This window comes from Ranitomeya variabilis, chromosome 2 (genome assembly GCF_051348905.1).
Source record: "Ranitomeya variabilis isolate aRanVar5 chromosome 2, aRanVar5.hap1, whole genome shotgun sequence".
In the NCBI taxonomy this organism is placed as follows: domain Eukaryota; kingdom Metazoa; phylum Chordata; class Amphibia; order Anura; family Dendrobatidae; genus Ranitomeya; species Ranitomeya variabilis.
Genome location: NC_135233.1, coordinates 200,438,715 through 200,456,543, shown reverse-complemented (window position 1 = coordinate 200,456,543; position 17,829 = coordinate 200,438,715). Strand labels below are relative to the sequence as shown.

The following is a 17,829-nucleotide window of genomic DNA, read 5'->3' as shown; positions in this document are numbered from 1 at the left end:
AAAAATACTAAAAGTGACACTCACCCAAATCAAGTCCCTCCAATTTCCATTCCGAGTACCAATTACAGTAGGTACAGGAAGCACTGGACTAAGGGCCTCACTTATTTTGGAGCTCTTGTACAATAGATGAAAAGTAATATTGATTTGATAAGGAAAGAAACTGACAATCAGCCAGCTCGGTCAGGTGACATTGTTGGACAACTGGGACAACTAAGCTCCAAGGTGAACATTACACCATGTGGCAGTGAAATAATGTTTTGGATGTTGCCAGGTATATTCGAAAATTCATTCGTCGTAGTGGAAGAGCATCTATGCAATTGGATGTGGCAACTGTGTAATTGACCAGAATGGAGAGTGGGAGTAGAAGAGAAGTAAGTGGCCAAACATTCTCACTGACTATAGATCATAAAGGAACTTTCACGAGTAGAAGATTTGGCAACATAGATGAGTATATATTGGCCTGCACCCGAGGTTAGTTACCTTTTGTGGGTTAAAATGAAGTTTGATTAACTTATTTTTTGTTCAGTTTAATAAAATTTAATTAATGGATTAAAATAGTTCTTAGACAGTACATTTAAAAACATATTAGGAAATAATTTGCTGGAGTGGCCCCAAGATTTTCATTGCTTAGGGGCTTACATGGGGTTAGTCCGGAATGTGTTTTCTTTTCCCATACTCAACACACCAAAATGGTCCGAATTGCCTACTCAGCCAGTCACTGGCCACAGCGATCACCCATCTCAGCCATTTATGACGTTTTGAGGACAAGACTGAGGGGACTGGGCTATAATGGAATGGACTCTGCAGTGGGTCAATGCTGGTGAGGATCACTTACTTTAATGAGTTTTAGGCATTCTCAGGAATTTACAAATAAAATTGACAGTACTTGGAAAACCCTTTTATAAATGCAAAACAAAATCTTTAAACACATGCACTATATTCTTTCCTAGAACATGTCCATCCAGCTCAACCTCTTCTCTGACAGAATAAAGCCAGAGGAAAGCAAAACCACTATGAAGCAAAAAGCCAATGTTCCTAATCTTAGGGGAAGAAGATTCTTCCCAACTCCAAACATACACTGCAGAACATTGAAACTGCAACACCAAGAAGGAAAAGTTGTAAAGTTATGAAAATCACAGGATGCATAGACATGATAATGATATGCAAATGATGAAAAAATGGAAACAAACACCTTAATTTGAGCGGCACATGCAGAAATACACTTACAGCCTTGGTTATTATCAATGAGGTTATTAATGGCTGTCTGAAGAATGTTCTGCTGTGCTAAATGTACTTGGGCAAATCATCAAGATCCACTGCTGACAGTTCCTTTGCAAGTGCCAAACAATGACATCCTGAATGTGATGGGAGACAAGTCTGGAGATGATGCAGGCCATGGAAGAACATTTAGGCCACACAAACTGCTCACTGTAGCGCAAGCAACATGCGGTTTAGTGTTCTTATGATGGGAAATGGCTCCAGTAATATTTTTAAGAAATGGCCACTGGTTTCACTATCAAAACAATATAACCTTGATGCAGATAGAATTTCCCTGTTAAATTTGCTTAATTTGCCGATTTCAAATCCTGGCAAATCTGCTCATCTTTAGTGGTGGGTCATTCATACTCAACACTGCAGACATCATCACTTTTTCCTCTCCTATTATCCAGACATTATGTATCAAAACCCTCCTCCTTTCGGCTGCATTGTTAATGTTTGATTTCAATTCACTAATGTGGACAAAAAAGCTCTTCTCGATATCGGTTGCAGTATCGAATCGATATCTCAATATCCAAATCAAGAGAGCGGTATCATGGCCAGTGATTCTGAATTGGAAATGCTTTAGCGTTCTAACTGTTCAAAACGTTTTCATGGATCTTTTGGCTATCTGATGAATGAATAATGATGTTTTCAATCCATAGAGCTGGATACCTTTTATGCATGGCAGGACCACTTTTCCTGTGCTGATATAATCCTGCTTGCGTGTGCTACATCTTAGTAACTTTAAGACCCAGAATGTTTGGCACCTAAAGGCCCCTATAAACGTTAGGTGGCTGTTGGATGAATGAAGCTTCTGTTGGTCAATCAACCAACAGCTATCTGAGTCAAGTTTTCCATACTCTATGACAGTGTTCCCCAACTCCAGTCCTCAAGAGCCACCAACAGGTCGTGTTTTTAGGATTTCCTTAGTATGGCCCAGGTGATGGAATTGTTGCCTGACTAGATTATGGAGTTCTCTCCTGGGCAATACTAAGGAAATCCTGAAAACATGACCCGTTGGTGGCTCTTGAGGACCGAACTTGGGGAACACTGCTCAATGAGAAAGCTGCCAGCTGACAAGTGGGCCAGGAGAACAATATGATCAACAGTCCTCTATTCAAAATGCTTAACAACATCTCCCCCCAACAAACCGGTGTTCCCAAACTCAATAGAGCTTTTAACCGAATCGGCGGGCTCAGCTAACATTAGTCTTTAGTCTCAGTCCATTAAGTAAATAACAAGTGACTGGCACACTCCGAACGTGTTGTGATGCAAAAAAGGGGTTTATTATACATACAGTAAACAAACGTTTCGGTCGTAACTGGACCTTCATCAGTGTGCTAGATTACTGGTATGTTAGAGGGACCCCAAAAGTTAGAACTAAGTTGCATCAGAAAAAAAGGACCTGAAGATATATGGAATTCAGGTTCTAGAAGCACAGCCTGCACTTGCAGTGGATACCGCGTGCTCCCTCCATTCACCAGGCTGAAAGCGTGCACTTCCCTCCTAGCCCACATCAGCGGTGACACCGCGTGCTTCACAATTTCTGAGAGGATAGCACTACCTGGGATATAATGCCTTGTTTCTACGGACTGCTTCTAGAACCTGAATTCCATATATCTTCAGGTCCTTTTTTTCTGATGCAACTTAGTTCTAACTTTTGGGGTCCCTCTAACATACCAGTAATCTAGCACACTGATGAAGGTCCAGTTACGACCGAAACGTTTGTTTACTGTATGTATAATAAACCCCTTTTTTTGCATCACAACACGTTCGGAGTGTGCCAGTCACTTGTTATTTACACATTGAGGCTTGGGAACCTACGACCGTGCACACCCTCTCTTCGGCTGTGCTGAACATTTTCTATATTACCAGTCCATTAAGTAGGCCACAGTCTAAAGGTGGCCATACCCATTAGGCTAAAGTTGATGAAAACTGATGATTTGAACCATAATAAATGCTTGTCAGCAGATATTTAACCATGAACACTTGTGTTAGCTGACTGATGACAATCCATAATTATCTCAAACAAAGATGGATGTGTTTGAGGATTCTCATCTGATAGCTGGAAAAAGATGCATTTTAAATTAGCACAAATGGTCTTTCTTTGAAAGAGTGGAGGAGATTAACTATGCTAAATGTGTTATGATTCTGTTGCAATATGCTAAAAAATGTGTTTTTAGGGCACTCTTGAGACACTGTTTCTTGGTTGTCTCTATGTACCAGTACTCACACAAAGAGATTTCATCAGATACCTCGACTGCAGAGGCATGTATGACTATTTCAAAAGAAGTTTATTTTATTTTCTAAACTCTTGTAGTTATTCACAATTCCTTTTTGTAATTTTTAAAATGTAAAAAAAATTATATATATATATATATATATATATATATATATATATATATATATATATATATATATATATATATATATATATATATATATATATATATATATATTATTTTTTTTAACCTAAAATACAAAGGAAATGTGTTATCTTTAACTTTAGGTCTTTTAGAGATCATCTCATCTTAAACTTGCTTAACTGTTCACATTAAGAGTAATTTTGACCAAGGGTGTCCAAACTATTTACATTCCACTGTAATATATCATATCAGAGAAATGTACTCTTTTCTCCCCCTGGCCTAATTTTAACTTTCAATTCATGGATAAAATCTGTAAAATAATTATTCAGTGGAGACAGATTTTCCCATTACTGAAATAAGAGATGACAATTGGTGCTTGTAAAGTGCTATGGAGATAGGGAAAGAGGAGCTAGAGGCAGACGCAGAAATTCTGCTGAATTTTCTCTTGCAACGAGAGTTACATTTTAAATGTTATCCATCAAGTGCTCGTTTGTTTAAAAAGGATTGTCTAGTGAAAAGAAGTCATCACCTATCTGGAAGTGCATTTGAACAGCAAGGTGGCTTGTTGTTGAAGGGAAATAGAGAAACAAAAAATCTATAAATCTTCAGCATAGCGAGTGTGAGCGAGCTGAGTGTGACCTGAGCGTAAGTGTGGACGGCGGTAAGTGTGACTTGTGATTCAGTGAGGAGGTATTTGGAAGGCCTTTAACAAATACCTGTGTGAATTTGTGTGAGTTGCTGAATTGGGAGTAGCTATATTCACAAGGGGTTAACTTAGGGTGGGCGGTCATAATCAAGGGTTTATAAGGGGCAGCTGTTTGGGGCTCAAGTCCTTTTTGGAAGTGCATTTGAACAGCAAGGTGGCTTGTTGTTGAAGGGAAATAGGGAAAAAAAAATCTATAAATCTTCAGCATAGCGAGTGTGAACGAGCTGAGTGTGACCTGAGTGTAAGTGTGGATGGCGGTAAGTGTGACTTGTGATTCAGTGACTTTGGGTTCAGGGAGTTTCCAAGGGAGGAATTGCTGTCTGTTTTTAATTAATACTTGTATTTATTTTTTTATATAACGTTTGTGTGGTGCAATCCCCATTAGGAAATGTGCTCCACAATTGTTAATGCCATCCAGTGCACATCTTGCCTCATGTATGCAGTCCTTGATCAGCCGGTCGAGGGTGCATACTGCTGTGCGAGATGTGAGCACGTTGTGCATTTGGAATCCCAGATTCTGGATCTAAATGTGCAGCTGGCAACACTGAGATCCATAGACAATATGGAGAGGAGTCTTCTGCTCACAGAGCAGACGCTCAATAGGATAGATGAGGAGGGGGATGGTAGGATGGAGCTGCAGGACAGTAAGGCAGTTAGCTGGGTGACAGATAGAAGGCGGGGTAGAGGGAAGAGTGCCAGGGAGGCTAGTCCTGATCTGGCACACCCCAATAAGTTCGCTAAGTTGGCAGATGAGGGGGGTGCCAGTACAGGGGTAGCACTGCTGCAGCCAGGCATGTCCTCTGAAAGCCGGAGGAGTGACTGCTCCAGTAAGGAGGGAAATAGGAGAGCAGGGCAGGCCAGACAGGTGCTGGTAGTGGGGGACTCAATTATTAGGGGAACAGATAGGGCAATCTGTCACAAAGACAGGGATCGTCGGACGGTGTGCTGCCTACGTGGCGCTCGAGTCCGACACATCGCTGATCGGGTGGACAGATTACTGGGAGGGGCTGGTGAGGACCCAGCGGTCATGGTGCACATTGGCACAAATGACAAAGTTAGAGGTAGGTGGAAGGTCCTTAAAGATGATTTCAGGGAATTAGGCTGCAAGCTGAAAGCAAGGACCTCCAACGTGGTATTTTCCGAAATACTGCCTGTACCACGTGCCACATCAGAGAGGCAACCGGAGATTAGGGAGGTTAATAAGTGGCTCAAGAATTGGTGTAGGAAAGAGGGGTTTGGGTTCCTGTAGAACTGGACCGACTTCTCAGTTGGCTACAGGCTCTATGCTAGGGACGGGCTGCACCTCAATGGGGAAGGTGCAGCTGTGCTGGGGGAGAAAATGGCTAGAAGGTTGGAGGAGTGTTTAAACTAGGGATTGGGGGGAGGGTATTCATTTTATAGGAGGGGAAGATAGTGCAGATAGAGACCTGGGCACAAATAAGGAAGTTGGGGGTGGCGGTGGCATGGGGGGTGGGGTTAGAACAGTTAGTAATTTAAGAAAGAATAGAGGTACAGAGAGGAACATCAAGTGCATGTATACTAATGCCAGAAGCCTCGCCAACAAAATGGACGAATTAGAACTAATGTTGTTGGAACATAATTATGACTTGGTGGGGATATCTGAAACATGGCTGGATGAGAGCCATGACTGGGCTGTTAACTTGCAGGGCTATAGTCTGTTCAGAAATGACCGTACAGATAAGCGAGGGGGAGGGGTGTGTCTGTATGTAAAATCCACCTTAAAACCCATCCTGCGTGATAATATAGGTGAATCTATTGAAAATGTAGAGTCCCTGTGGGTGGAGATAAGGGGAGGGGGAAAAATAATAAATTACTGATAGGGGTTTGTTATAAATCTCCAAAAATAATGGAAGCAATGGAGAATATCTTCGTAAAGCAAATAGATGACGCTGCGACTCAAGGAGAAGTCATTATTATGGGGGACTTCAACTACCCTGAAATAGATTGGGGAACAGAAACCTGCAGTTCCAGTAAAGGTAATCGGTTTTTGACAACTATGAGAGACAATTACCTTTCACAACTGGTTCAGGACCCAACAAGGAGGGGGGCACTGCTAGACCTAATATTAACCAACAGGCCAGACCGCATATCAAATATAAGGGTTGGGGGTCACTTGGGGAATAGTGATCACAAAATAATAAGTTTTCAGGTCTCCTTTAATAAGATGTGTAGTAGAGGGGTGACAAGGACACTAAACTTCAGGAGGGCAAATTTCCAACGGATGAGAGAGGATCTTGGTGCAATTAACTGAGACTATATCCTGAGACATAAAAGTACACAAAGAAAATGGGAGACGTTTATTAGCATCCTGGATAGGACCTGTGCACAGTATATACCGTATGGGAATAAACATACTAGAAATAGGAGGAAACCAATATGGCTAAATAGAGCTGTAAGGGGTGCAATAAGTGACAAAAAGAAAGCATTTAGAGAATTAAAGGAAGTAGGTAGTGATGAGGCATTAAATAAATATAGAAAATTAAATACATTCTGTAAAAAGCAAATCAAGGTAGCAAAGATTGAGACAGAGAGACTCATTGCCAGAGAGAACAAAAATAACCCCAAAATATTCTTTAACTACATAAATAGTAAGAAACTAAAAAATGATAGTGTTGGCCCCCTTAAAAATAGTCTGGGTGAAATGGTGGATGAGGATGAGGAAAAAGCCAATATGCTAAATGACTTTTTTTCATCAGTATTTACAAAAGAAAATCCCATGGCAGCCAATATGACTAGTGATAAAAATTCCCAATTAAATGTTACCTGCTTAACCCAGCAGGAAGTACGGCGGCGTCTAAAAATCACAAAAATTGACAAATCTCCGGGCCCGGATGGGATACACCCCTGAGTACTGCAGGAACTAAGTACAGTCATTGATAGACCGTTATTTTTAATCTTTAAAGAGTCCATAATAATAACAGGGTCTGTACCACAGGACTGGCGTATAGCAAATGTGGTGCCAATATTTAAAAAGGGGACAAAACCTGAACTCGGAAATTATAGGCCAGTAAGCTTAACCTCTACTGTCGGTAAAATCCTGGAGGGCATTCTAAGGGATGCTATACTGGAGTATCTGAAGAGGAATAACCTCATGACCCAGTATCAGCACGGGTTTACTAGGGACCGTTCATGTCAGACTAATTTGATCAGCTATTATGAAGAGGTAAGTTCCGGACTGGACCAAGGGAGCCCAGTGGATGTAGTGTATATGGACTTTTCAAAAGCTTTTGATACGGAGCCACACAAAAGGTTGATACATAAAATGAGAATAATGGGGATAGGGGAAAATATGTGCAAGTGGGTTGAGAGCTGGCTCAGGGATGGGAAACAAAGGGTGGTTATTAATGGAGCACACTCAGACTGGGTCGCGGTTAGTAGTGGGGTACCACAGGGGTCAGTATTGGGCCCTCTTCTTTTTAACATATTTATTAATGACCTTGTAGGGGGCATTCAGAGTAGAATTTCAATATTTGCAGATGACACTAATCTCTGCAGGGTAATCAATACAGGGGAGGATAATTTTATATTGCAGGATGATTTATGTAAACTAGAAGCTTGGGCTGATAAATGGCAAATGAGCTTTAATGGGGATAAATGTAAGGTCATGCAATTGGGTAGAAGTAATAGACGTATAACTATGGGCTTAATTCTAAAACTCTGGGTAAAACTGTCAATGAAAAGGACCTGGGTGTATGGGTGGATGACAAACTCATATTCAGTGGCCAGTGTCAGGCAGCTGCTACAAAGGCAAATAAAATAATGGGATGCATTAAAAGAGGCATAGATGCTCATGAGGAGAACCTAATTTTACCTCTATACAAGTCACTAGTGCGACCACACTTAGAATACTGTGCACAGTTCTGGTCTCCGGTGTATAAGAAAGACATAGCTGAACTAGAGCGGGTGCAGAGAAGAGCGACCAAGGTTATTAGAGGACTGGGGGGTCTGCAATACCAAGATAGGTTATTACACTTGGGGCTATTTAGTTTGGAAAAACGAAGGCTAAGGGGTGATCTGATGTTAATGTATAAATATATGAGGGGACAGTACAAAGACCTTTCTGATGATCTTTTTAATCATAGACCGGTGACAGGGACAAGGGGTCATCCTCTACGTCTGGAGAAAAAAAGGTTTAAGCATAATAACAGACGCGGATTCTTTACTGTAAGAGCAGTGAGACTATGGAACTCTCTGCTGTATGATGTTGTAATGAGTGATTCATTACTTAAATTTAAGAGGGGACTGGATACCTTTCTGGAAAAGTATAATGTTACAGGGTATATACACTAGATTCCTTGATAAGGCGTTGATCCAGGGAACTAGTCTGATTGCCGTATGTGGGGTCGGGAAGGAATTTTTTTCCCCATGGTGGAGCTTACTCTTACCACATGGGTTTTTTTTTGCCTTCCCCTGGATCAACATGTTAGGGCATGTTAGGTTAGGCTATGGGTTGAACTAGATGGACTTAAAGTCTTCCTTCAACCTTAATAACTATGTAACTATGTAATCACCTATCTGTCAAGGGGTTACCCTGACCAGAAGACCGCAGCGGCTGATTGCTCCTACTCTTGCACTGAAAAGCACTTCACCTTTTTCAAATGGTGTAAATCAGCTGTGTTGGGAGCTCTGGGAGTGTGAGCTCTCAACTGAGCACTGATACTCACTCCCATCCCCTATATAATCTGGGCCCTGATTGACACACATTGTCAGAGCAAGCTTATGCTGCATGGCTAGGAGGGTAGTTGTTTGGTGGTTATATGAGGAGGAGTTTGATGGGTTTATCAGTGACTATTGCTTGTTTTAGGCTAAGTTCACACTTGCATTTGGGGGCTTTGTGGAGGGCTGTGTACGTCCTCCTTTAAGCCCCGCCTATGCTCTGCCTACTTCCGCATACTTCTGCATGCGTCCTGCAGAAGTATGCGGAAGTAGACGGAGCATACGCAGGGCTTAACGAAACACATATGCAGCCCTCCACAAAGCCCCCGAACGCAAATGTGAACCCGCCCTTAGTGACTGTGATATTTCCCTTTCCTTCTCCTACTTTGGTTTTTCCCCAAACTTCACTCCCCGATGCATTCCTCTGTTGTATGTGAGTGAATATTTGTATGTCTGGTACTTTTCGTTACCCCATTCATGTTGCCTTGTTCGTCTGGTTGTGTACTGTGGTGCACAGTATCGCCTCTCGTCCCTTGATGAGGGAAGGGAAAAGTAGGAGGGTGGATACATGTGATAAGATAAAGTACGTGGCCACAGCATCTTCACCTTCAGGAGTATCCTGGGGAGCAAGGCAGGTTAGGGCCTCCCTAGCGTTAAGGACAGGGAAGGAGCCCCTGGTCTGATTCGTGACACCATCTGTGGGATAAGTGATAAATTGTAGATCGGTGGGGTCCCAACTGCTCAGATCAATGGACAATGTTAAAGGGGTGACCCTGTGAAAACTTTTTCCACAAAATATTACCCGTGTTAGAATGGAGCGTCAACAGGGATACAAATTCCCCGATGTGCCTATCAGTGGTGGGACACCGACTCATGAGAACCCTTTTAACATTGTCCATTTTTATCAACTTCCGCCAAATGTGTACGCGATTCTTCAATTTAGGAACAACTGTGTCTTTCGCTAGAAACTAAATTTTACACCTTTGCATGAACCATAACTATGCAAAAAAAATACAATAATTTTTTAAAGCTAGCTAATCTATCATTGAACGGACTCAGCCATATGGGGGATTAGGTACCAGGAGCTCAGATAGCAAAGTCTTTTATCTTTTCTACTGCAAGAACAAAGAATGCATTTGATTTTTCAGTAGCAAATAAATTGAAAATAAAAAAATGAAAATAAGATTTGTTTTTGCTTGTTTGGTTCGAAATAAAAAAAAATATCCTGTAAGTCGACACCACCAGAGACATCAATTATAAGCTGTGTAATAAATTCCTAGGAGACACTCGGCATTTATGATAGATTTATATATATAGGATGACATAACGCATAACAACACCCTATCATGTAACATAATATATTAACTCTGACATCTGGTTCAGCATCAATAACACATTATCGTATAGGTTAACTGTATTATAGCTGCCATTTGTAATCCGTTATCCGTTTGATGGGCAAGGAAAGGTGGCACTGAGCCCATAAACTTATGAAAATTACCAAAAAATTAAATACACCCATTCATGCATTCTGCTGCGTTAGAAACTTTTCATTCCGCTCTCTGCCAAAGAACACTTAGTGATGGCGGCAGTCCAAGGCTGTTCTGTATCACGTTATTGAGCGCCACTTTACATGAACACAATCTACTCTGCTTTGTTACTCTTTACCATTTACATTTTCATCAAAGGTATCTGTGTGAATAGGTTTCTAATCCCCCTATAAAAAATATTTACATAGAATTCAATTCACATTTCGACATACAAGTTATAAATCCGGCATCGGATCTCTCGCTTTACATGTATTCATCAAGGAAACGTGTTTATGAGCACTCACCGCTACCTGTTGTAGCCATGAACTCTGCCCTTTCCCTGTTCATTGTCCCCTTTATGTCCGCGGTTTTATTATTCTCTCATCTCTCGATGCTTCTTAGATCTCTCTCTTTTTTATTTTCTCATCTATCTTTCTATTTATCTTCCTCCAACCTTGATGCAAATTATTAACTTTCTGTGCTCATCTCATGTTGTTTTGTTAGAAATTATCTTTCAGCCACTTCCGTCCCTGAACTCCCATTTTTTAGTTATCTTGCTTCATGGTAAGTATTAAATATGTACAAGAATTAAAACAAAAATCTAATTCCAAATGAAAATAATAATAATTATTATTATTAGCTTTATTATTACTATTATTATTACTATTATTATCATTATTAATTTGTGGTATATTTTATATATATATTATTTTATATTATTATTTTTTATTGTTTTTTTCAACCTTTCTCATCTTGAGAGGTCCATTTAGCTTAAAAGGTTAGAATTCTCGAAGGTGCGTCCGTATAAAATAATAATAGTCCCAGTGCCCCCTTGTAATGTAATACTGCCTCGAGTGTCCCCTTATCACATAGTAATGGCCTGAGTCTTCTTTAATAATAATGCCTTTACGTGCCCCCTGAAATTATCCTAATGCTTGTTAAGTGACCCCTTAACGAGTAATGCTCTGAGTGCACTTTAATGAATAATATTGTTTCGAGTACCCCTTATAAAATAATAATGCCTTATGAGTACTAGCTTAAAAATAATAATGTCTTAAGGGTCCCCTTATAATGTCATAATACATAGAGTGTCACCTTATAATTTAATAGTGCCTCAAGTATCCCTTTATAAATTGATAATGGCCTGAGTGTTGTTTAATAGTAATGCCCCATGTGTGTCCCCTTAAAAGTAATAATGCCTTGCGTGTCCCCTTAAAAAGTAATAATGCATCAAGTGTCCCCTTGTAAATTAGCAATGGGTTGAGTTTTCTTTAATAACAATGCACTATCAAGTGCCCCTGAAATTGCCCCAGAAGTGCCCCCTAAATGATTAATGCTCTGAGTGCCCGTATCCAATACTATTGTCCTGAGTTCCCCATTATAAAGTAATAATGCACCATGAGTACCCCTTTATAAAGTAATAATGCACCATGAGTGCCCCCTTATAAAGTAATAATGCACCATGAGTGTCCACTTATAAAGTAATAATGCCCCATCAGTGCCAATTTATGCTGTAATAATGCCCCAATAGTGCTCCCTTATAAAGTAGTAATGCCCCATCATTGCTCTCTTATAAAGAAATAATGCCCCTTCAATGCCCCCTTATAAAGTAAAAATGTCCCATGAGTGCCCCCTTATAAAGTAATAATGCCCCATGAGTGTTCACTTATAACGTAATAATACCCCATGAGTGTCCACTTATAAAGTAATAATGCCCCATTAGTGCCCACTTATTAAATAGTAATGCCCCATCATTGCTGCCTTATAAAAAAATAATGCCCCTTCAATGCCCCCTTATAAAGTAATAATGCCCTATCAGTGCTCCCTTATAAAGTAATAATGCCCCATTAGTGCCCACTTATTAAATAGTAATGCCCCATCATCGCTGCCTTATAAAAAAATAATGCCCCTTCAATGCCCCCTTACAATGCCCTATCAGTGCTCCCTTATAAAGTAATAATGCCTCATGAGTTCTCCCTTATAAAGTAGTAATTCCCCATGAGTGTCTATTAATAAAGTAATAATGTCCCATGAGTGCCCCTTATAATGTAATAATGCCCCAATAGTGCTCCCTTATAAAGTAATAATGCCCCAATAGTGCTCCCTAATAAAGTAATAATGCCCCAATAGTGCTCCCTCATAAAGTAATAATGCCCCCCGAGTGACCTCTTAATACGTAATAATGTCCCTAATTGAGTCCTAATAAATAATAATGCTTCTGGTGCTGGAAAACATGAAGAAACCCCCAGAATACCTCCAAAAAGTAATGATTCTTCCTTAACAATGCACTACCTTTCCCTTTAAAAAATATGAATGCCCCATAACTTCCTCCACAAAAACTAATATGACCCAGAGTGCCTGTTTAAAAGTAACAAGGCAACAGAGAAAAAATATATATTCTCACTTAACCCCAAGTTTCCACAGAGCCCACCAGCTGATTCTTTTAGTGCCCAAGCACAGGTGGAACGCCTCGTGAACACCTCCATCATCCTGTAGGCTGTAGGCCCAAAGTGACCCACAAGATAAGCAGTGGTGTAGTACGGTGACGGAGCACATGGCTCGTTGCTCTACCACAGGTTCTAACTAAATCGTTGTCCTGTAGTAACATCTAGTGAATGTAAAAAAAATTCATATGCACCCAACAGAGGCCAGTTAGTCCTCGATACAGCAGTGTACATTGGGGTTTCCATCTTCTTTGTTATGGCACGGCCGGCTCACGCCAAGAGAGAAAGGGTTTGGTTTAGCCCCGGAAATTACCAGCCAACCGATCCTCTTCACATTCACAACATAGCACTGGAAGCGCAACAGCTAGGACATGGGATTGGTTGGAAAGTGGCATAAATTGCTTTATAGGGATCATAAACCTAGAATAAAATAACTAAACAAATTCAGATGTCACAAAATAAACAAGGAGAAAAACACTACTTGCTCATTTGATTTTCCCTCCGATGATCTAGCACTAGCCCTACATCGATGTTCCTCACATGCAGGTGGTCCATGACTGCTGAAGCCAATTTGTGGCCCCAAAGGTCATGGGGGCACTACTGTAACATCATGACTTCATGATGGAATCCATTATTCAAGTAATATGGTACATGACTGCTGAAGACACTGATTGGCCGCAATGGTCAAGGGTCGGCCAAGCAAAAAGTCCAGTAGTAGCATGAGAGAATCCACGCTAGGTTGTTGGGGGGAAGAATGGGTGAGTATCATTGCTTTTCTTATATTATGTAGGGTTTTTTATTTTTATTTTTGTAGATATATATATTATATATATATATATATATATATATATATATATATATATATATATATATACATATGTTAGATAACCTTTTTAATTATTTTCAAATGAAAAAAAAATCCTTTAATCTTTGATAAAATTGAGGCGGCCTTCTAAATTAAGTACTACATAAATATAGCTACACTTGAATAATGGATGAGAGAGATACTGGCTCTAACATCCTGTAACATTTAGTATATTGTCTGACATCCACAACGTAATATCAAAGCATTGGACTGAACAAGCTATTTAATTGCCGCCATCAAAAAGTGGACATAATATAGGCATAAATCCACATTTACAAGTGATATCACATTATTATTATTACATTATGTAGGTACTCACCTGCTCTCAGCCATATCGCATATCCTTATATGAGTAATGGACAAACCTTTCTAAGAAAGTAATTGAGTAGACCAGATGTCAAGGTTGGCAGTCAAGCCACCTTGATCTACCATCCTTCCATGTGAATGTCAGTACTGCTAAATTAAAAAGGTTATGCAGCCTATAAACAATTGAAGAAAACACCCACAACGCTTAAAGGGCATCTGTCAGTGGGATCAACCCTCCGAAGCCATTTATATGGGCATGTAGGTCATAAGAAGCTGAATAAAATGACACCTTGATATCTGTGATACGATGTCTTATTCCCAAGATATCCACATTCTTCTTATATGTAAGTGAGCTGTTGAGATCTATGGACAGGACATAGATCTCCCTGAAAATCTGCCTCCAGAGCTTATTTAAATGAAAGTGGTGTTACCAATGTGAGACATCTAATGACTGACAGTCTGCTCTCCTGATTTACAAGTCTCATACATCCTTTCATGTAAAATAATCTCTGTAGGCGGATTCTCAGGGAGATCTATGTCCAGCCCATAGATTTTAACAGCTCATTTACATATTAAGACAAACTTGAATTTCTCTGTTCTAAGACATCGGATTTCAGATATCAAGGTGTGATTTTATTCAGCTTCTTGTGACCTACATACCCATATAGACGGCTTAGGAGGGTTGATCCTACTGACATTCTATTTAACACTGATAAGCATGACCTCTGCAGCCAATCATTGGTCACAGAGGAAACCAATGCATGTTGTTTTGGACCAAACAGGAAACAGAGAGACATCTCTATAAATTCTGATTAATCTGGATAGACATGTGACCACTGCAGTCAATCACTGGCTACAGAAGATATCAACACATGTCTTTTTGGATCGAACAGGAAGTGCAGAGACATCTCTATAAATTCATTCCATCTAGGCAGCAGACATGTGATCGCTACAGCCTAACAATGACAGTTCTCCATGGCCAGTAATTAGTTGAAGTGGTCACATGATTGTCCAGTCCATATAAGAGGTACATATAATGGGGGGTATCTTGCAGCATTGGAACAAAATGTGGCTCAGTAAAGTTAGAATTACTTATTTTAATATTTAGAGGCTGGACAATCTTTCATTGAATCTTATGTTCATTTATTATCATTTACTGTATATGCAATGACGCCTAGTTTGCTTCTAATATGCAAATTGCCTCTTCTTGGTTATTTGGTTGAATATTTTCAGTGACCAATTTCATTTTTTTATTTGTCATAGCACAATTTATTGTGTGTTACATCCATTCGTGCAAATTGTAATTTATTTTGCTCAGACCTGTTTATACTTCTGCTGTAGATGAAATAATACATTCTTACCGGACATCAGAAGGGTCTTCGGTCACCAGTACATCTGTTTTGCAGCTGGCCAGTGGACTGATTGACAACTCCATAGGGGGGACAACAAAACTTTTACTAACAGGAAGCCATACTCCTTGTCCCAAGCTGTAGGTGGACCTGTTGTAAACAAAAATCTTGGTAATGATATATTTCTTGACAAATTTTCTCATAGAGACATTAGATGAGATTTTTTGAACTCTTGCCGCTGCCAAGTCTGCACAATTCTGAGGTTTATGCCCTATAGGAGCTATATAGGCAAGGAAGCCATCACCATTATGACAAATAGCAGTAGTTCTGAATGACTACTAAGAAATAGTGTTAAATATTTTTTGTGATATACCATACAGATCATCAGAAGTAGTAGAGACTATCCCTTAGCAAATTAGTTGTTGGACCACAAGGAAGTCATATCCTGCAAAGGGACCCTCTTTTGCCTGTGTCCACCACCGCTACCTTCATTTCAATGCATACATGTCGAGTTCAGCATGAGAAGGTCAGGGATAGATTTTGTTCCTTGTGGAGTGTGGTTCTTCAGCCACAGAATGAGGCACCACACTGGCTGACTGGCAATGGCTTCTCCACAGGGAGGTGTAACACATACACAAGGTTCATGTAACTGGAAGATGCAATAGCGCGTCAGCGTGAACTGATAATGGCTAGGATGATTAGTAACGTTTTCTAATAGCATGGGCTGTTTTTCCCACATGCAGGCGTGATGAGGTGCACAAAGTCAGGTAGCACAACTATAGCAGAAAGCTTTTCTTCTGCGTCAGGCTCAGGCCCATAGATTGGTAAAAAGAACTAACTCAAAAACTGCTTCATGAATGGTCACACCCAGGAGTTCCCCAACATGGCCCTTTTTATCTCCTCCCACATGCCCACATGAGACATGCCTTCATTGTGTCAAAGCGTTGGTGGGAGAGACAGAGTAGAGTCCGCATACCATTTGCAGAGCTTAGATCAGCCAGTTTTCTCCCCCGACTCATACACAGAAGCGCTCGTTCAGTTCGAGTCCTCATGTATTCTCTATGAGATAGCCACAAACAGATAGACAACGGCTTATCTCTTTAAAGCTCCACTCCAGTTTTTTATTTTATTTCAGTGATGGAGCGGTGCAAATTATGTAAGTTTCCTGCCCCTGGTATTACACTCGCCAGCCACTGTCTTTAGCTGTTTCTTGTTTCTACCACCACTCCTATCCCAATCCGCCATCTTGTGACCATAACTTCTGACCTCCAAGAAGTCAGAAGTAATGGTAACAAGCTCTCAATGTAAGTCTATAGGAACCTTGTTTTGGTCTCGTTCTGACTCTCCTAGAATTACATTGAGTTGTGACTACCAATCCATCTAACAAACACGGGAGCGATCTGTAAGGTCACAAACTGTAGAAGACGACCAGAGCGACACTGATAAAAGATGAAAACGGCTGCTGGTACACATAAAACTAGTGGGCAGATAACTTATTGTAGTGATACCACTTCAGCAGTAAAAGTAAAAAAATGCTGGAATGGTACAAGATTGACAGTACGAAGTTCGAACATGCGAGTTGAGGGTCCTCATACACATTACACCGTTGGCTGAACCCATTGATATCGGAAGGTTCAGATGATGTTAGTCAAATGCATATTACTAACTATGGGGGGAGCAATCCAGCAACATGTTATAGGACAATGTAAGTTACTGGAATATGATGACTGAGGTTATAAGATGCACCAAACTAACACCCAAAATTTTACAATGCTAATTATAAAACATGAAGCAAAAGCTCAGGGGGAGAGACCCACTGCACTCTACACACATATTAAAATTCTCTAGCACGTACTTATAAGAATACCACCTGATGGCATGGCAATCATACTAGTCTGCCATGCATCCCAAATAGCTCTAAACTAAATGTTTTTCTCGAATTGTCTGAAAATAAAGTCATTTTGTTTCCTTATTCTCATACATATTCTGTAGTTAATATGACTCTCCACTCTTCCTGGGGCTAGGAGCTTGTTTAATGCTGCAATTAATGTGTTGTCATTTATACAAAGCACCGGCTAGCCGCATAAATTAACATTAAATTCACAGTGAAGCCTTATATTATGTTCTAATGAAAATGTATGGCAAGATAGAATCCATTGAGAATTTGCAGGATTAACCTGTTGACTAATCAAGTGTAAAAACATATGTAAAGCCTGACCCCTCCTAATAAAAATTCCTAGGAATCTAATACCTATTGTGAGAAGGAATATGAGACATCAGTTCATAATTTAATACCCTGTATAAAAGCAATCAGAGATAGTGCTGACATC

At 40.1% G+C, this 17,829-nt stretch overlaps 1 protein-coding gene across 4 annotated transcripts in view; it reads right to left on the bottom strand.

The window, feature by feature from the left end:
* ASTN2 (astrotactin 2) overlaps positions 1-17,829 on the bottom strand; it is a 939,506-nt gene that overhangs the window by 386,426 nt on the left and 535,251 nt on the right. For all 4 annotated transcript variants that reach the window (XM_077283456.1, XM_077283455.1, XM_077283458.1 and 1 more), the window contains one exon: positions 15,512-15,649. In XM_077283456.1, coding sequence (XP_077139571.1) covers positions 15,512-15,649 — 138 coding nt within the window. The remainder of the gene's footprint in view (positions 1-15,511; positions 15,650-17,829) is intronic.